This window comes from Sus scrofa, chromosome 14, assembly GCF_054392235.1.
Source record: "Sus scrofa isolate SSC_HxYL_T2T_F1_AM1 chromosome 14, Sscrofa_HxYL_maternal_Yorkshire_Landrace_v2.0, whole genome shotgun sequence".
Taxonomy (NCBI): Eukaryota; Metazoa; Chordata; class Mammalia; order Artiodactyla; family Suidae; genus Sus; species Sus scrofa.
In genome coordinates, this window is record NC_139396.1 from 69,541,083 (window position 1) to 69,557,538 (window position 16,456).

The 16,456-nt window shown below is 47.0% G+C and overlaps 1 protein-coding gene across 50 annotated transcripts in view; it reads left to right on the forward strand.

Moving 5' to 3' along the window:
- SFI1 (SFI1 centrin binding protein) overlaps positions 1-16,456 on the forward strand; it is a 93,602-nt gene that overhangs the window by 56,048 nt on the left and 21,098 nt on the right. For 31 of the 50 annotated variants that reach the window (XR_014825938.1, XR_014825941.1, XR_014825942.1 and 28 more), the window contains 6 exons: positions 1,387-1,548; positions 3,791-3,861; positions 4,815-4,907; positions 7,550-7,647; positions 9,025-9,091; positions 13,027-13,157. Coding sequence is in view for 26 of the 50 variants with exons in the window: in XM_084993762.1 (XP_084849888.1) it covers positions 1,387-1,548; positions 3,791-3,861; positions 4,815-4,907; positions 7,550-7,647; positions 9,025-9,091; positions 13,027-13,157 (622 nt within the window). In the remaining 24 variants the exon portion in view is untranslated. The remainder of the gene's footprint in view (positions 1-1,386; positions 1,549-3,790; positions 3,862-4,814; positions 4,908-7,549; positions 7,648-9,024; positions 9,092-13,026; positions 13,158-16,456) is intronic. The other 19 variants (XM_084993777.1, XM_084993776.1, XM_084993778.1 and 16 more) reach the window with 6 other exon arrangements.

Sequence of the window (16,456 nt, forward strand, 5' to 3'; positions counted from 1 at the left end):
CAGGATCTGAGCCGCGTCTGTAACCTATACCAGAGCTCACAGCAACGCCGGATCCTTAACCCACTGATCAAGGCCAGGGATCGAACCCTCAACCTCATGGTTCCTAGTTGGATTCATTAACCACTGAGCCACGACGGGAACTCCCATTTTTTTCTTTAATAACTGTATTTTATAGGGTGGCTTACTTTAATCTATTTAGCCATTCTTCTAATAATAGATATCTGGATTGTTTCTGTTTGTCCCCAGTTATGCAGATGCATGTGATTTATGATGTCAAGTTTTCTGAACACTGTTCTAATGGTTTAGTTTCCCCTCAAGAGTTCATAAGTAATGGTTCAATAGGTCATGGTCATTGGTACTTTTTGTACTTTGGTGTTTCTTGAGCCTACGCAGAAGTGGGCTGAGCACTGCACTGGCCATGGGGTTAGGCTCACCGATGTCCCCAAGGCCTCCCTGCAGGGTCTCCTGGGCTGCCTAGCAGTCTCGTGGGAGAGTGGATGTGTCTGTTCAAGAATAGTATAAGGGCCCAACTGTCTGGTTGCCCCAGCCTGGAAGGTGAAGCAAGAAGCTGTTTCATGATGAGCTATAGACTGACATGCCTCTGATTGTAGCATCTAATTCCAGGGTCAGTTCCCTTCCACTTCCTAGACTTAAGCTCATCAGGCCATCAGCTAATTAGTCTGGAAAGGAGATGGAGCTGGCAGCCCGTAACAGCCTGGCTAAAAGCTCAAACAGGCTTTTGCCAGCATGTTAACCTAGTTGTTGGTCCCTCATGTCCCATCCGGGAAACATTGGTGAAGAGGCAGAAGTACAATGGAGTCTTCTTTAAAAACAGTAGTCTGGAGTTTCCGTCGTGGCACAGTGGTTAACAAATCCAACTAGGAACCATGAGGTGGTGGGTTCGATCCCTGGCATTGCTCAGTGGGTTAAGGATTCAGCGTTGCCATGAGCTGTGGTGTAGGTCACAGAAGCGGCTCAGATCCTGCGTTGCTGTGTCTCTGGCATAGGCTGATGGCTACAGCTCCACTTTGACCCCCAGCCTGGGAATCTCCATATGCCACAGGTGTGGCCTTAGACAGACAGACAGACAGACAGACACACACACACGGAAAAAAAAAACAATAGCAGTCCCCATTCCTGTTCATCAGTACTTGACTCAGAGCCTCAGCCCTTTGATAGAACCCTTTTCTCTTTCCTAGGAGAGAAGAGATATAGCTAAGGGATTCCTAATAACCCTCCTGTGTTTAAAAATCTGTTCTTCTAACATTCTTGTGTCCTCAAATCCCTGCTGCCTGCCAGTAGTGGGTTTCAGCCTGTACGAAAGATGCTTCCATCTTGTTGCCCAGCCCAGAGTGGGCAGCACTTAAGCCATTTTCTCTGTTGCAGCGATGGCTGAGCGATTTCACTACGTCACTGTGCTCCAGGCGCACTTCTGTGATTGGCAGTGGGCCTGGGAGCGGAGGCAGAGCTTGTACGCCCACCAGGCTCGGGTGAAGGGGCTGGCCAGGAGGATGGCGCTGCGCAGGGCCTTTACGCACTGGAAACACTGTATCCTTTTCACCAGCCAGCCCTGTCCATCACCTCAGCCAGAGCAGCAAGAACCCAGCAGCCTGTACGACAAGGGGCAGGAGATACATGGGGAAGAGTTAGCCAATAGCTTAAGACAGCCCTGATTTTTGTTGACTCCTTTTTAAAGCTTTCTGTTTCATTGGGAATATTCATGCAGAAAAGTGCACGTAACATACATTTATAAAGAATAGTAGTAAAATGAACACAACTCAGAAAATAGCACATTGCTCACACTGCGGTCTGCTCCTCCCTGACAGCAGTCCCTTTCCTCCCCCTCAGGGTCATTCCCTCCATCCTGATTTTGTTATCATTTTATTGCTTTTTTCTACCCATTAGATGGTGGAAATGGCCATGGCCATTTCTGCTTTGGGAATGTGTTTCATTTTATTTCTGTTTTAGAAATGGCCCTCCCATGAGTATCCTAGCTTCTGTTCCACTGAGCTGTTACTGTGTGCAGACACTATGCATTATCTCTTTAACCCTCAGAGCAACCCTTTGGAGTGGGTATCACCATCTCTGTATGACAGGTGAGAAAACAGATCCGGAGGCTAAGTGATTTTCAGCCTCATTGGCTGAGCCAGGATTTTTTATCCCAGGCCTTTGACTCCCGTGCATCTTCCTAATCCCTGCCCCACCACAGTATGTGCCCAGGTGCAGGATTTGAATAACCTTGGCTGTTCACCCACATGTTTATTTGTTCATCAAACCTAAAAAAAAATTTTTTTTTAATGTTTTATCTTTTTAAGGGCCGCACCTGCAGCATATGGAAGTTCCCAGGCCAGGGGTCCTGTGGAGCTGCAGCTGCCAGCCTAGGCCACAGCCACTGCAATGCTGCAGCCGAACCACATCTGTGACCTCGGCCACAGCTCATGACAGTGCCAGATCCTTATCCCACTGAGCGGGCCCCAGGATTGAACCTACATCCTCATGGATACTATGTTGGGTTCTTAACCCACTGAGCCACAATGGGAGCTCATGTTCATTGAATTCTTGCTCTTTTTAAAACTCCTCCCTGAGTCCTGGAATATAGGAAAACTTAGATACTAAGAGTTGCTCCTGGTCTAGTGGGGAAAGTAGATGTGAAAATCAGTCTTTGTAATGTGGTGCGGTAAGTGTGATCATAAAGGTTTATAGCACGTTCTGCCGAAGCTATTGTGGAGATGTAACCAGGGAGGTGATGCTTAAGCTGAATTTAAACTTTAGGGAGGACGCACTTTCCCGGTAGGGAAGTCAGGAGGGGCATTTACACCAGCGTAGGTGAGGGAGCGCATCCAGGGGTGGCGCTGGGAGTCTGCAGTGAGTTATGAGGCATGGAGGGCAGCAGAGAAGGGCGGGTAGGTTCAGGATGGGGACTGGCTCTTAGGGCCCTTGGGTGCGGTGGTCAGGAATCCCTTAGTCCCACTGGCACTGCGGAGCCTCTGCAGGTTTTTTCAGAAGAGAAGTGATGCAGCAGAGCTGTACCTAGAAAGGAGACAGCATAGTGATGGGAGCAAAGCTGGCACAGAGGGACCACGTGGGGTGGGACAGAGTAGGGGTGACCCAGGAGGGGAGCAGATGGACTTGGAAGCCAAAAAAGGAGGAAAAGCAACTCCAAGGGTTTGTTAACTCAAACATCTGACTGGATTGTGATGCCAAAACAGAGAAAGCAGAAGGAGGAGCAGGTTCTGCTTAGATTTTGAAATGTTTACTCAGATTGATGGCAATTCATCCCACCCATTTTTGCCTCTCTCTCTCTCTCTTTTTTTTTTTTTTTTTTTTTTTTGTCTTTTTGCTATTTCTTTGGGCTGCTCCTGCAGCATATGGAGGTTCCCAGGCTAGGGGTCGAATTGGAGCTGTAGCCCCCGGCCTACGCCAGAGCCACAGCAACACAGGATCCGAGCCGCATCTGCAACCTACACCTCAGCTCACGGCAACGCCAGATCGTTAACCCACTGAGCAAGGGCAGGGACCGAACCCGCAACCTCATGGTTCCTGGTCGGATTCGTTAACCACTGCACCACGACGGGAACTCCCATTTTTGCCTCTCTTGAAATGGGCCTCAGAGGGTAGAAAGGCAGGCCAGCTGTTTGATGAATAACATGGTTCCCCTTCAGCTGTACTTCCCTGGGTCATCAGGAGGTGATGGGAGCGGACACCAGCCTGCCTGGCATGCCCCTTACTTCCTGCAGCCGGGACCCTTTGGGTGGGTCACTTGTTGAGACGAGAGGCCTTAACTCAGCAGATGTGCTACTGTGTGCAGAAGCTGTCATCTGGAGGAAGGGGGCTGAGGAGCACCGCAGGCGCTGCTTGCTGGTAAGAGCTCCTGGGGGCCCAGCCCACATCGTGCTCTTCAACTGCATCTGGTTATGTGGTTAGCTTCCTCCATGAAGCCCTCCTTAATTGTCGGGTCTCTGTTCTCATTTTGGATCAGAGATGGTACTGGTGTGAGGTTCAAGGGGTTTGGGGCGGCAGAGAATCCTTAGAGATAATCTAGTCTCGGGATTTTCTGCATGGCAGACCCCCTTGTTAATGGTGGAAGCCTAGTCTTTGAGTCCACCAACAAGGAGGAGCTGTGGGTGAAGCCAGGTCTGGGGAGTCATCCCTGCTCTCCCCACCCTCACCACACCAGGTGGCCATCAGGCACATTCAGGAATCTTCGGGGGCCCACAGAGTACGATATGCAAGCCCCTTATTGTTCCTGTCTCAGAAAACAAGCCCAAGCTGTGGGGGAACAGGCTTTGCTTAGGCACACGGGAGGCATTTCTGATGTGCCTGGAACCAGCATGTCCCACCCGTACTTATCCTCCCCCCACCCCACCAAAGAGTCCTCTCTTCTGTTCTGCTCTTGCAAAACTGCATCTATAGTTGTGTAATGTACATGTTGATCTCACATGGTTAAAAAATCCGTAGGCTAAAAGTCTGTCTTTTTTCTGAGAGGCAGAGTTGATGTTCTGACCTTCAACATCAAAGGTTTAGTGTTCCCGTCTGGGTCACAGACCTCTCATGGTCAGAGGTGAGGTATGTTTGTTCCCGTGCAGTATCTGTGGACACCAGGAGTGGTCCCACAGCTGTTTATTAAGTGCCTACTGTGTGGGCCGACTCCTATCAGGCTCCCAGTTGACTGTCCAAGCAGAGAAAGGCTCCCAAGAACATGGAGCAGCTGTGAGCAGCCACGGCTAAGCCTCTTGCCAGCTTCTCGGGCACTGTCCTTGTTTTCACAAATACCGCTGATTGGTAACTGGTTGTGTCTGTTCTTCTTTTCACAGCATTTTTGCTTTAGAGCCTTGAAAGACAACGTGACCCGTGCCCACCTCCAGCGAATGAGGAGGAATCTCGCTCACCAGCAGCATCATGTCATGGTGAGGGTCTTCTTCTGTACTACGGCACCTCTCCTGATGGCCATTCCTTTTCTTATCTATTTGCGTATTTATTTTTGCTTTTTATGGCCACAGTTCAGCATATGGAAATTCCCAGGCTAGGGGTTGAGTGGGAACTGGCAGCCACAGCCACAGCAACACCAGAACTGAGCCGCATCTGCAACCTATGCCACAGCTCACAGCAATGCCGGACCCTGAAACTGCTAAGCAAGGCCAGGGATTGAACCCACATCCTCATGGATAGTGGTCAGGTTTTTAACCCCCTAAGCCACAATGGGAACACCCTCTCTTTCTTTTTTAACAAGCGTGCTTTGACACTTGTTCAGACCTTTAGACTCCTCTTAGTCTCCGTTTTCTTTAGTAATCCATGTCAGAGGATAGAGAAACTTTTGTTTTTCTCTTGTTTAATCCCAGTTTTTTATCAGTTTGCTAAGAAAACTGATAGTTGAACCAGAGCTCAGGGACCGTGCATTCCATCCTTGACCTCGGGAGTATACTTTTTAAGTCTTGTGTTCCAGGAGGGCTTGGCTGTGTTTGCACTGGGAGTGTGATGTCTTCAGTGGTTAATTTACCTGAGGACAGCAAACATCCTATCTCTACTTATAGATCGTGCTTCTGGGTGTAGGAGAATGAGGTTCTAATTGTGAAAACATACAGAAAAATGTACAAAATAGTATAGTAAATGTCTACCTACCTTACCATCTAAATCAACAGTTGTTAATGTTTGCTTCTTTTTTTTTCAAAGTAAATTACATTATGACACTGTACACCTAAACTTTGCAGTATACGTTACCCAAAAGGAAGACCGTCTCCCTCTATCACCACAGTATCTTTATCATCTAAAAAAATGAACAGTAATTCTCTAATATTATCCAATATCCAGCCCATATGCAAATTTCCACAGTTGCCCCCCAACATGTCTTGATAGCTGTTTCTTTTTTCAAACCAGGACCCAGTTAAGAATTATTACTCACCACATTTGGTTTTGTCTCTTAAGACTCTTAATAACAGTTCCCTTCCCCCTCCCACTTCTTTTGTTTAACATACTTATTTTTTAATTGTGGTAAAATACTCATAACAAAACTTATCATCTTAACCATTTTTATGTATACAGTTAATGGCATTTCACATTACTGTGCAGCTATCACTGCCATCTAGCTCAAGAAGATTTTTTCAGAGTTCCCGTCGTGGCTCAGTGGTTAACGAACCTGACTAGTAATCATGAGGTTTTGGGTTCGATCCCTGGCCTCGCTCATCGTTGCCATGAGCTGTGTTGTAGGTTGCAGACATGACTCTGATCCTGAGTTTTGCTGTGGCTGTGGCGTAGGCCAGCGGCTACAGCTCCGATTCAACCCCTAGCCTAGGAACCTCCATATGCCGTGAGTGCAGCCCTAAAAAAAAAAAAGCCAAAAAAAAAAAAAAGAACTTTTTTTTCATCTTGCAAAACTGAAGCACTGTGCATTAAACAGTAACTCCTATTATCTTCCTCCTCCTTCAGCCCCCAGCAGCCACCATTCTCCTTTCTGTCTCTGTGAATTTTACTCTTCTAGGTACCTCAGATTTACAGTGTTTGCCCTTTTGTGACTGGCTTGTTTCACTTAGCATAATGTACACTTTTTTTTTTTTTTCCAGTCATGGCCACACCTGCAGCATATGGAAGTTCCTCTGCTAGGGGTTGAATCGGAGCTACAGCTACAGACCTATGGCATAGCCACAGCAACGCAGGATCCAAGCCACCTCTGTGACCTTTGTCACAACTTGCAGCAAAGCTGAATTCTTTTTTTTTTTTTTTTTTTTTTGTCTTTTGTCTTTTTTTTTTTTTGTTGTTGTTGTTGCTATTTCTTGGGCCGCTCCCGCGGTATATGGAGGTTCCCAGGCTAGGGGTTGAATCGGAGCTGTAGCTGCCAGCCTACGCCAGAGCCACAGCAATGCGGGATCCAAGCTGCGTCTGCAACCTACACCACAGCTCACGGCAACGCCGGATCCTTAACCCACTGAGCAAGGGCAGGGACCGAACCCGCAACCTCATGGTTCCTAGTCGGATTCGTTAACCACTGCGCCACCACGGGAACTCCCAAAGCTGAATTCTTAACCCAATAAGTGAGGCCAAGGATCAAACCCAAGTCCTCATAGATCCTAGTTGGGTTCGTTACCACTGAGCCACAACAGGAACTCCTCTTTCCTTTTGATGTCATTTGATTTTCCTTTTTCCTTTGTAGCTCTTATAAACTAGAAATTAGATCTAAGGGTTTGATTAGATTGAAGTTAAACATTTTTTGGCAAGACTACTTCATAGGCAATAATGTATAAGAAGGTCAGTTTTAATTTCTAAAATGGCATTGTCTTCCATTAGGCTCAGATTAAGAATAGCTTCTTATCTCTGATTTCCATTGATGTGGAAGGTCCAGTTTTTTGCCTCTTATGTTGGCCCTGATTAGTTCCACATAGCTTAGCCGTAATTATTTTGCAAGCCTGCCATAGGTCGGGTGCTCCAAGTTGAGGTAATTCCTGCTTGGGGGGTGCTTACTGTCTTTGGAGTTAAGGATTTCCAAACTAATGGGTCAGGAGAGAGCGTTTTACCTTTTGCTTTCATCAGCTTCCATTTCCTTCTTGTTTTGCTTTAGCTACTGCGCAGGTTCTGGAACGTCTGGCAGTCTCGGATCGAGCAGAGGGAGGAAAGAGAGCACCTCCCCTCCCTGTGTGCTGCCTGGGACCACTACAGGTGGGGACTGCGGCCTCCTCAGGCTCTGCACGGGCCTGTGGTGACAGACCTGTTGGTCTCCAGAAGCCCTTACTCACCCTTCCATGCCATAATGCAGATTCAGAAAGGCCCTGCTATAAAGCAGTGGTCCCTGAGCCTGAGTTTTCCTTTTGGTTGTGAGATGGGAGGTAGAATGAGGATGTTTGTACTGGTGCTCGGCTACCACCACCTCGGTTTTCAGGCATCCGTGACATTCCATCTTGGAATTTATGTATCATTGGTGTTAGAGAGATGGCCCAGGCAGGTGGGTGTTTGTGGCTTGGTCTTGGAGGGTATAGAGAGTATCCTCAATTCTTTAATCATTCAGTTAGTATAGATAAATAAAAGCACCACAGGTCCCTGAGAAATATAGGAAAGAAGAAAGTGAAAAATAAAGGCTACCTGGACCCCTTCCTCCAACCCTTTAGTCCTTAACGTTTCCAAAAGAACCACCCACTGTTGCTTTCTTGCTACAAGAAATGTTCGCTGTTGGGAGTTCCCATTGTGGCACAGTGGTTAACGAATCCGACTAGGAACCATGAGGTTGTGGGTTCAATCCCTGGCCTTGCTCAGTGGGTTAAGGATCCGGCATTGCCGTGAACTGTGGTGTAGGTCGCAGATGCAGCTCGGATCTGGTGTTGCTGTGGCTCTGGTGTAGGCCAGCAGCTACAGCTCCGATTGGACCCCTAGCCTGGGAACCTCCACGTGCCACGGGTGCGGCCCTAGAAAAGGCAAAAAGACCAAAAAAAAAAAAAAAGAAAGAAAAGAAAAAAGAAATGTTCGCTGTGTCCTCCCCTAATAGCATATTTAACTCAGTTTGTGTAGTTATAGGTTCAATTTTGGAGCACTTTTTAATGCATCAGTGAGAATCCCAATATTTAACTGACTCAGTTTGGAGTTGTCAGGGTACATCGTTATTCTAAATCCTGATTTATAAAGTTGGCTGTGGTTCTCATTCTCAGTATCACTGTGTGAAAGTCTGTCACAGACCCAGGTGGTCCTCAACAGGCCCCAGAGTTCGGCCATAAAACCAGAAATTTCAGGATATTTGGGGGATTGCATACATGCTACCTGAGTCCCAAAGACACCGTATTTGGTGGTCTATTTAGGTTTACAAGAAAGTTGTCACATGTGTTGGATCGAGGGGGCAAGCCACAGTCCAAAATCAAGGGTTGGCAGATTTCATGTTAGACATGAGGTTCTTATTTCCCTCTCTCCTAGAATGAAACCCGTGGGGGCACCATTAACACTCAGGATGTACCTACACCCATATTGACCTGCCTGAAAGTCAAAATGAAATTTTAAAAACCTGAAACCTGTAAGTGAGAGGCAGTTACCTTGTTGCATGTTTCATTTCAGAGTAACATTGCTGCGCCAGTGTTTCAAGTCATGGTTACAGTACACCCGGAAGCGGCGGTCCCAGCAGGTATGGGGTTCTTCAGAGGAGGGAGCTCTGCTGCCTTGCACTCTTGGATCCACCTGCTTTAGAAAGATGCTTGGGGAGTTCCCGTCGTGGTGCAGTGGTTAACAAATTCGACTAGGAACCATGAGGTTTCGGGTTCGGTCCCTGCCCTTGCTCAGTGGGTTAAGGATCCGGCGTTGCCGTGAGCTGTGGTGTAGGTTGCAGACGCGGCTCGGATCCTGCGTTGCTGTGGCTCTGGTGTAGGCCGGTGGCTACAGCTCCGATTGGACCCCTGGCCTGGGAACCTCCATGTGCTACGGGAGTGGCCCAAGAAATAGCAAAAAGACAAAAAAAAAAGAAAGATGCTTGGAAAAGGCCTGTGCCAAGGGGTCTGGTGTTCTGATTTGGAAGAGAGGATGCTGTGAAAAGCTCAGATATGTCTCCCAGCCCCCTCCAGTGATGTCAGTCTCCATAACTCCTATTCCTTCATCTGTTTTGAAAATGCGGCTTCTCTCTGCAGGTGGTGAGCCTATCAGCCATTCCATTCACATCTTTGCCCAAATCATTGCTTATATCACTCAGCCAGCCTGTCACCCAGTGGGACCTTCGGGAGATGTTGGGGAAGGTGCAGAGCTTTAGTGCTGTGTCCCAGGGCTAAACAGTGTGAGACGTGGGTGCCCACAGTGGCAGGAGGAGGTGGGGTCAGGCTGGCAGATTAGTGAGGGCAGGTTGAGAAAGATGGATTCAACTCCATTTGAGAAACTTAGCCACTTTTGCCTCAGACCCCATGCTAAGCACTGAGGAGACAGCTGTGACGCAAGCAAATGAAATTCCTTCTCTCACAGGGCATGTAGTTTAGCTCCAGGGTGGCTCTGATGATGAGGGGTACTTGCCTAGAGTCCTGAGCCCAGGATGTCAGGCCCCGTTCAGGCTCAGGAATGAATGATGGCTGATGTTGTCTGCAAGGGCTGGCTGGCAGTGGCAGTGGTGCTGCATGGCCTCTGGCCATCCCTGTGGTGAAACAAACCCAGCTCCTGCCCCGTGTTTTGTGCTGCCCCTGCACCCCTCCTCTATCTGCCGCTTGCTGGAGTCTTAACACCTGGAACCTAAAGAGTTTGTTGGGTTCCTCATAGTTTGGGGAGGCATACAAACTCCTTGGGGGGGCTGGTCCTGTCTACTCCTCTCCCCGTTCCTGTTCCCATTCTGCCCCTTCAGTGCTGCATGCTAGCCAGGCCTTTCCTGGACATGCTCCTGTGCCCAGTGGCCCTTCAGCTCAGGTGTTACCCCTTCTGGCTGCCCTACCCTGCATGCAGCCCTCTCAGCCTGTCCATCTCATGTTGTTTGCTGGTCTCCACTCTGCCAGCTGTGGGCTCCTTGAGGGCACAGCCTCCCGCCTGTCTCCAGTCCTGAGCTGTTGGCAGAGGGTGGGTGCTGACTCAGGTTTGGACGAGTGAATGAGCAAACATGAGCTACTGGGAATTGCTTTGGAGTTTCCCTCAGGATCGCCTCAGGTCTTGGTGTTTAGACTGCACTCACCTGGGGATGCCTTTTTGTGTGTGTGTCACCTTTGCCTTCCACACCTAGAAAATGCTTAGAATTGGTGTCTACCTTTTGATTATGTGGCTGTTTGAGAAAGGACATTGCCACTGGGTCTCTCAAGTTCATTTAACGCAAGCTCAACAGAATGTAAAGAAAGAGCTGTTTTGTGAGCGCCTGAGTTGAAAGGTTGTATTTATTCAAGGTGGAAGAGAAGCAAAGGGTATCTTTTTGGTCCTCCCTGTAAAAAGGGTGCTCCTTGACCCTGGGGCCCAGCACTGGTAGAAGGTCAGAGGTCAGAGTCCTTATCTCTCAGGCTGTAGCACAGTGGAGGGGCTAAAAAATAATAAGAGCCCTGTTTAGTTGCTGGTTTTTTTTTTAATCTTTAGCTAACAATCTGAATGTCTTTTGTTTAGATATCCAAGGAGCACATGCATTCTTTCTATTTCAGGAAAAGATAAAAATATGATTTATTGTGGGTTTCTTTCTTTTTAAAAAGCAGTATATAAAGAATGGCAAAAATGTTTGCCAATTGTTGAAGCTGGATAAGTTTGTGGGAATTGATTATGCTGCTACTTCTCCTCTTGTTTAGATTTGAAAATGCCCATAAGCAATATGTAGACATCATAGAAAATTTGAAAACTCTAGGAAGACATAAAAAAGAAAAACGTTAAAACACCCATAATTCTGCCTCTTAAGATGACATTTGATGAGTAAACCTGGTATATTTTTCCCCTCTGTGTGGGTAGGAATGTGTGCACCCATATACCTCACACACACACACACACTCACACACTACAGAGGCAAGCTGTTTAGTTTTCTATTGCTCCATAGAAAATCCTCCCAAGCTTGGTGACTTATTACAACAACCACCATTTGGAGTTCCCTGATCCTCTAACAGGTTAAGGATCTGGCATTGTGACTGCAGTGACTCAGGTTGCTGCTGTGGCGACAGGTTCTATCCCTGGCCTGGGAACTTCCACATGCTGTGCGTGTGGCCAAAAAAAACCCCACAATTTTATTATGCTTAAGGATTCTATGGGTCAGACTGATACAGGACATAGCAAGGATGGCTGGTCTCTGCTTTGTGATTACTGGGGCCTCTGCTGGGAAGATTCTGATGGCAGAGGATTGGCATCTTCTAGAGGTTTCTTCATCACATGTCTGGTTCCTGGGCTGGCGTGGCTTAAAGACTGGGCTCCACTGTTGACCGGGTCCCCTTAGGACCTCTCCAGGAGGCATGGGCTTCCTTGCATTATGGCGGCCTCCATGTCGTCCGGCCACACGGGTTGCAGCCCTAGGCTCCAAAAGCGAGTGTTTCAGTAAACAAGACAGACTCATATGGCCCTTCATGATCCAGCCTGGGAGTCACTTAGAGTCGCTTTCACCATACTCTCACAGTCAGAGTAGTCACTGCCCACCCAGATTCAAGGGAAGCAGAAGCAACAAATATGCAGTCCTGTTTAAAAAACCACACATCTTTATTGCTTCCCCCGAAAGTTTTAGATCATGGAGGTATATATATTCTTTGATCAGTTATCTGTCTTTCTACTGATGTATCGGTGAAATAATAGTAGCCGTTTATAATTGCATAAAAAGTTAAAGACTCTGTATTACAAGTAAACATTAAAAACAAAATCAGAAGATATATTCCACGATAGGAAAAATATTGATAACACACATGATGAAGAATAAATTTGAGGTTCAATTGAAAGACATAAAAAAGAAAAGACCCAGGAGTTCCCGTCATGGCGCAGTGGTTAACGAATCCGACTAGGAACCATGAGGTTGAGGGCTCGGTCCCTGCCCTTGCTCAGTGGGTTAACGATCCGGCGTTGCTGTGAGCTGTGGTGTAGGTTGCAGATGCAGCTCGGATTCTGTGTTGCTGTGGCTCTGGCATAGGCCGGTGGCTACAGCTCCGATTCGACCCCTAGCCTGGGAACCTCCAAATGCCGTGGGAGCGGCCCAAGAAATAGCAAAAAGACAAAAAAAAAAAAAAAAAAGAAAAGACCCAAGCTAGGAGTTTAATCGGAGCCGCAGCTGCTGGCCTACACCACAGCCACAGCAACGTGGAATCCAAGCCACATCTGAGACCTACACCATAGCTTTGTGTGGCAATGCCAGATCCTTAACCCACTGAGCAAGGCCAGGAATTGAACCCACATCCTCATGGATATTAGGTTCATTACTGCTGAGCCACAAAGGGAACTCCTCCAACTCCAATTTTAACTAAAGTGAAAATTTTTTCACCTGTCATATTTCATTTTTCACTTATATTGGCAAACATTTAAAATAATGATTTTTATTTTTAAAAAAATTTTTGTGTAGGAAGCAACTCTCCTTCAAGGGTATGACCCTGATGAAAGGTCTTTTTTTTTTTTAATATAAAATACAAATAAAGGTCATTCATTATTTTGCTTTAGCTGTTGCAGGCCCGAGCTGACAGTCACTTCCAGCAGAGAGCCCTGCCTGCAGCCTTCCAGGCATGGAGGAGACTCTGGCAGTGGCGCCAGCAGGAGCAAGTCCTCAGTGCAAGAGCCATGTGCTTCCACAGGTAGGCTGGGTGGCTCTTCTCTGTGCTGGGCCAGCATCTCAGGTCTAATTTTTCTAATTCTGCTGCCCACGCAGCCATTTGCATTTGTTTCTCAGCCTGCAAGTCCCTTGGGCCCTGGTTCTTCCTGGATTTTCGGTAATGTGGGTTCATTGATCTCACCTAGCGGGAAAAGACAGCCAGCCTTTCCCCTGGGAAGCCGTTTGTCCATTTGTCTAGCAAGTGCTTTCAGCTGAACCCGGGCTTTGTGCCCCTTCCCCCAGGGTAAACCGCAGTCAGCTGCGTTACAGCCGCCCATTAGCTTTCTGGATCAGAGTGCGGTTGGACCTCGTATCGCCTTGGCAGGCTTTCATGAGTGTGATTTCCCCGAAGTGCCGGGTTCCTATTCTGCCAGACCTGGCTTTTTGAAGTCTTGTAATGATCATTGTCAACAAGGTCAGGATAGGTAGAGGGCAGAGCTCCATCCTTCTAGCTCCCACAGGAGCAAAGTTGCCCATAGCAGGTCCTTGCTACCTGTTGGTGGAACATCATGAAGAGATTATTAATGACTGACTCTCTGTCAGCCACTGCGGTGGGTGTGGTATGATGGCAGAAAGGAACTATTAGACACTCATTCACCTGTGACATCATCTTCACTAATAGTTCCCTTCTTGCAGCAGTCCTAAGAAAACAGGTTCAAAAGCATAAATGACTCACCCGTGTCACAGCCAGGGTTCACTTGGGCCTCCCTGATTCCAGAGTCCAGGTGCTTGCTCCTGGACTAAGAGGAAGCTCTTTTTGATGATTTGATATTAACTTTATGTCTTTGTGAGAAGTACTGATAGACAGGGAGCAACTGAAGAAAATAGACCCCTGTGTCCCCAGTGGTGTCAGCACAGGTTCTTCTAGAGCTCACAGCTGGTGGAAGCACCTAGGGGGCCAAGTGTGGATGACGGGAGGGGGTGGAATGAGGAGGGCCAGACCCAGGGCTGCTCTCTCCTAAGAGAAGATAATAGACAGGTGTCTCGGTAGGTGTCTGGAACTAGTAAAGTGACATAGTTTCGCAGATTTCCCTGAGGACAATGTATAGTAACGTAGGACAGAGAAACATGGAAGAGGGATGTGCTTTGGGAGAAGAAGTTGCAGTGATCCTGGCTTTGGAAGGCTCTGGATGCTTGTTTGAGAGGATCGGAACTCAGTTCCTTAGCACAGAGACCAGAAGATGTTTTTAGGGGGCAGCCAGGAGGAAAAGAGGCAGACGTGGGGCCAGCACTTACCTCTGCCCCTTCCCCTGCAGAGAGCGGCTCCCTTTCCTCCATTCCTATATCCAAGGCTAGTGTGAGACTCATTGAAAAACAGCTTCACTACTGAAAACACATATGTACACCTTCCTTCATTACAAATGAGGTCATGCTGTTTCTGTTGCTTTTTTGTGTTTTGGCATGTTGTGGGGACCAGAAATTGGGGATATCTTCAAAGTAGCCAAGAGGAGCTCCCGAAGGGGCTTTTGTCGGGGGGAAGGCTTGGGTGGTTTCAGAACAGGGAGTGGTAGCACCAGGGCATGAAGATGTGAAGACTAGCGAAGTCCTGGACTGTGGATATTTCCCTGCTCGTGTGTAGCTGGGTCTTTTTAGAAAACTTAGTTTTTCAGGTTCCCACCTTCCTGGTTCACAAGAAGGTAGAGTGATTGAGAACCTGGCTGAGAAGCAGATGGGCCCAGAGTTCAGATCCTTGCTCTGTACCTGCCAGCTCTGACCCAGGTCTCTCTGAGCCTCAGTTTCCTCAAGTGTAAAATGGAGATGACTTGACAATAGCATCTCCCAGGGTTGTCATGAAAACTAAGTGGGATAATCCATGTAAAGTACAGTCAGAGCACAAAAGCCCAGCACAAAATATTAACTGTCCCTGGACCCCTAGAATTGATTTGTGACTCTTAGAGTAAATTAATATCTATAGATTTAGTTTGGGGTTTAGTAAATCAGAGTTCTGAATAAATGCGTATGCTCTATCTTTCCTTAATTCTTAGGGACTTTTTAAAAAATAGGAATACAGGGAGTTCCCATGGTGGCTCAGCGGAAATGAATCTGCTAGCATCCGTGAGGACTCAGGTTCAATCCCTGGCCTCACTCAGTGGATTAAGGATATGACATTGCTGTGAGCTGTGGTGTAGGTCACAGATGTGGCTTGGATCTGGTGTTGGTATTGCTGTGGCTGTGATGTAGGCCAGCTGGCTACAGCTCTGATTCGACCCCTAGCCTGGGAACCTCCATATGCCATGGGTGCAGCCCTAAAAAGACCAAAAAAAAAAAAAAAAAAGTTTTTTTAAAATTAAAAATATGTATGCAAAACAAAAAAAAGCAAGGTGTTTCCTGGTGGCCTAGTGGGTTAAAGGTTTGGCATTGTCAATCTGTGACTCAGGCTTGATCACTGGCCTAGGAATTTCCATATGCCATGGGCATGGTCAGAAAAAATAGGAGTATGGATAGAATTTATGGTGGAATCTCATAAATTATGACTAAAAATGGCAGTTTATTAAACCACCAATGAAATATTATACTGAGAATGAGACAAGACTGATTTGCCTTTTCTTTACAAAAAATTGAGGTAAAATTTACATACAGTGAAAGGTACAAATGTTAAGTAAACAGTTTGGTGAGTTTTTACAAATTATATCCCTGGGTAATCAACACCTCAGTCAAGACAGAGAACATTTCCATCACCTAAAAAGTTCCTATCTCCCATAAACAGCCTCTGTTCTGATTTTTGCCATTCTTGGTTAATTTTGCGTGTTTATGAACTTGGTTCAGTGGGATCATGCTGTACAAGATCCGTTGTGTCTGTGAGTCTTTTAAAGTTCAGCATAGTGTTTTTGAGATTGAGCCAGGTTGTCACTTGTATCAGTTGCTATTTTTTATTTGCTAGGTTGTATTCTATTGTATGAATCTAAGACAGTATTATTACTGTTTTTTTTTTTTAGGGCCACACTTGCAGCATATGGAAGTTCCCAGGCTTGGGGTCAAATCAGAGCTGCAGCTGCCGGCCGACACCACAGCCACAACAGCTCGGGATCTGAGCCGTGCTTGCAACTCACACCACAGCTCAAGCAATGCTGGATCCTTAACCCACTGAACAAGGTCAGGGATCAGACCGGCATTCTCATGGATACTAGTCAGGTTTGTTACCGCTGAGCCCTAATAGGACTCCCTCTAAGACAGTATTTTGATCCATTTTAACAATAGGAGTTGGTTCCAGTTGGAGGCCCTTATGCATAAAGCCACTGTGAACATTTGTTTTAGTGGAATAGTGGTGTCTCTTGGGTAGAC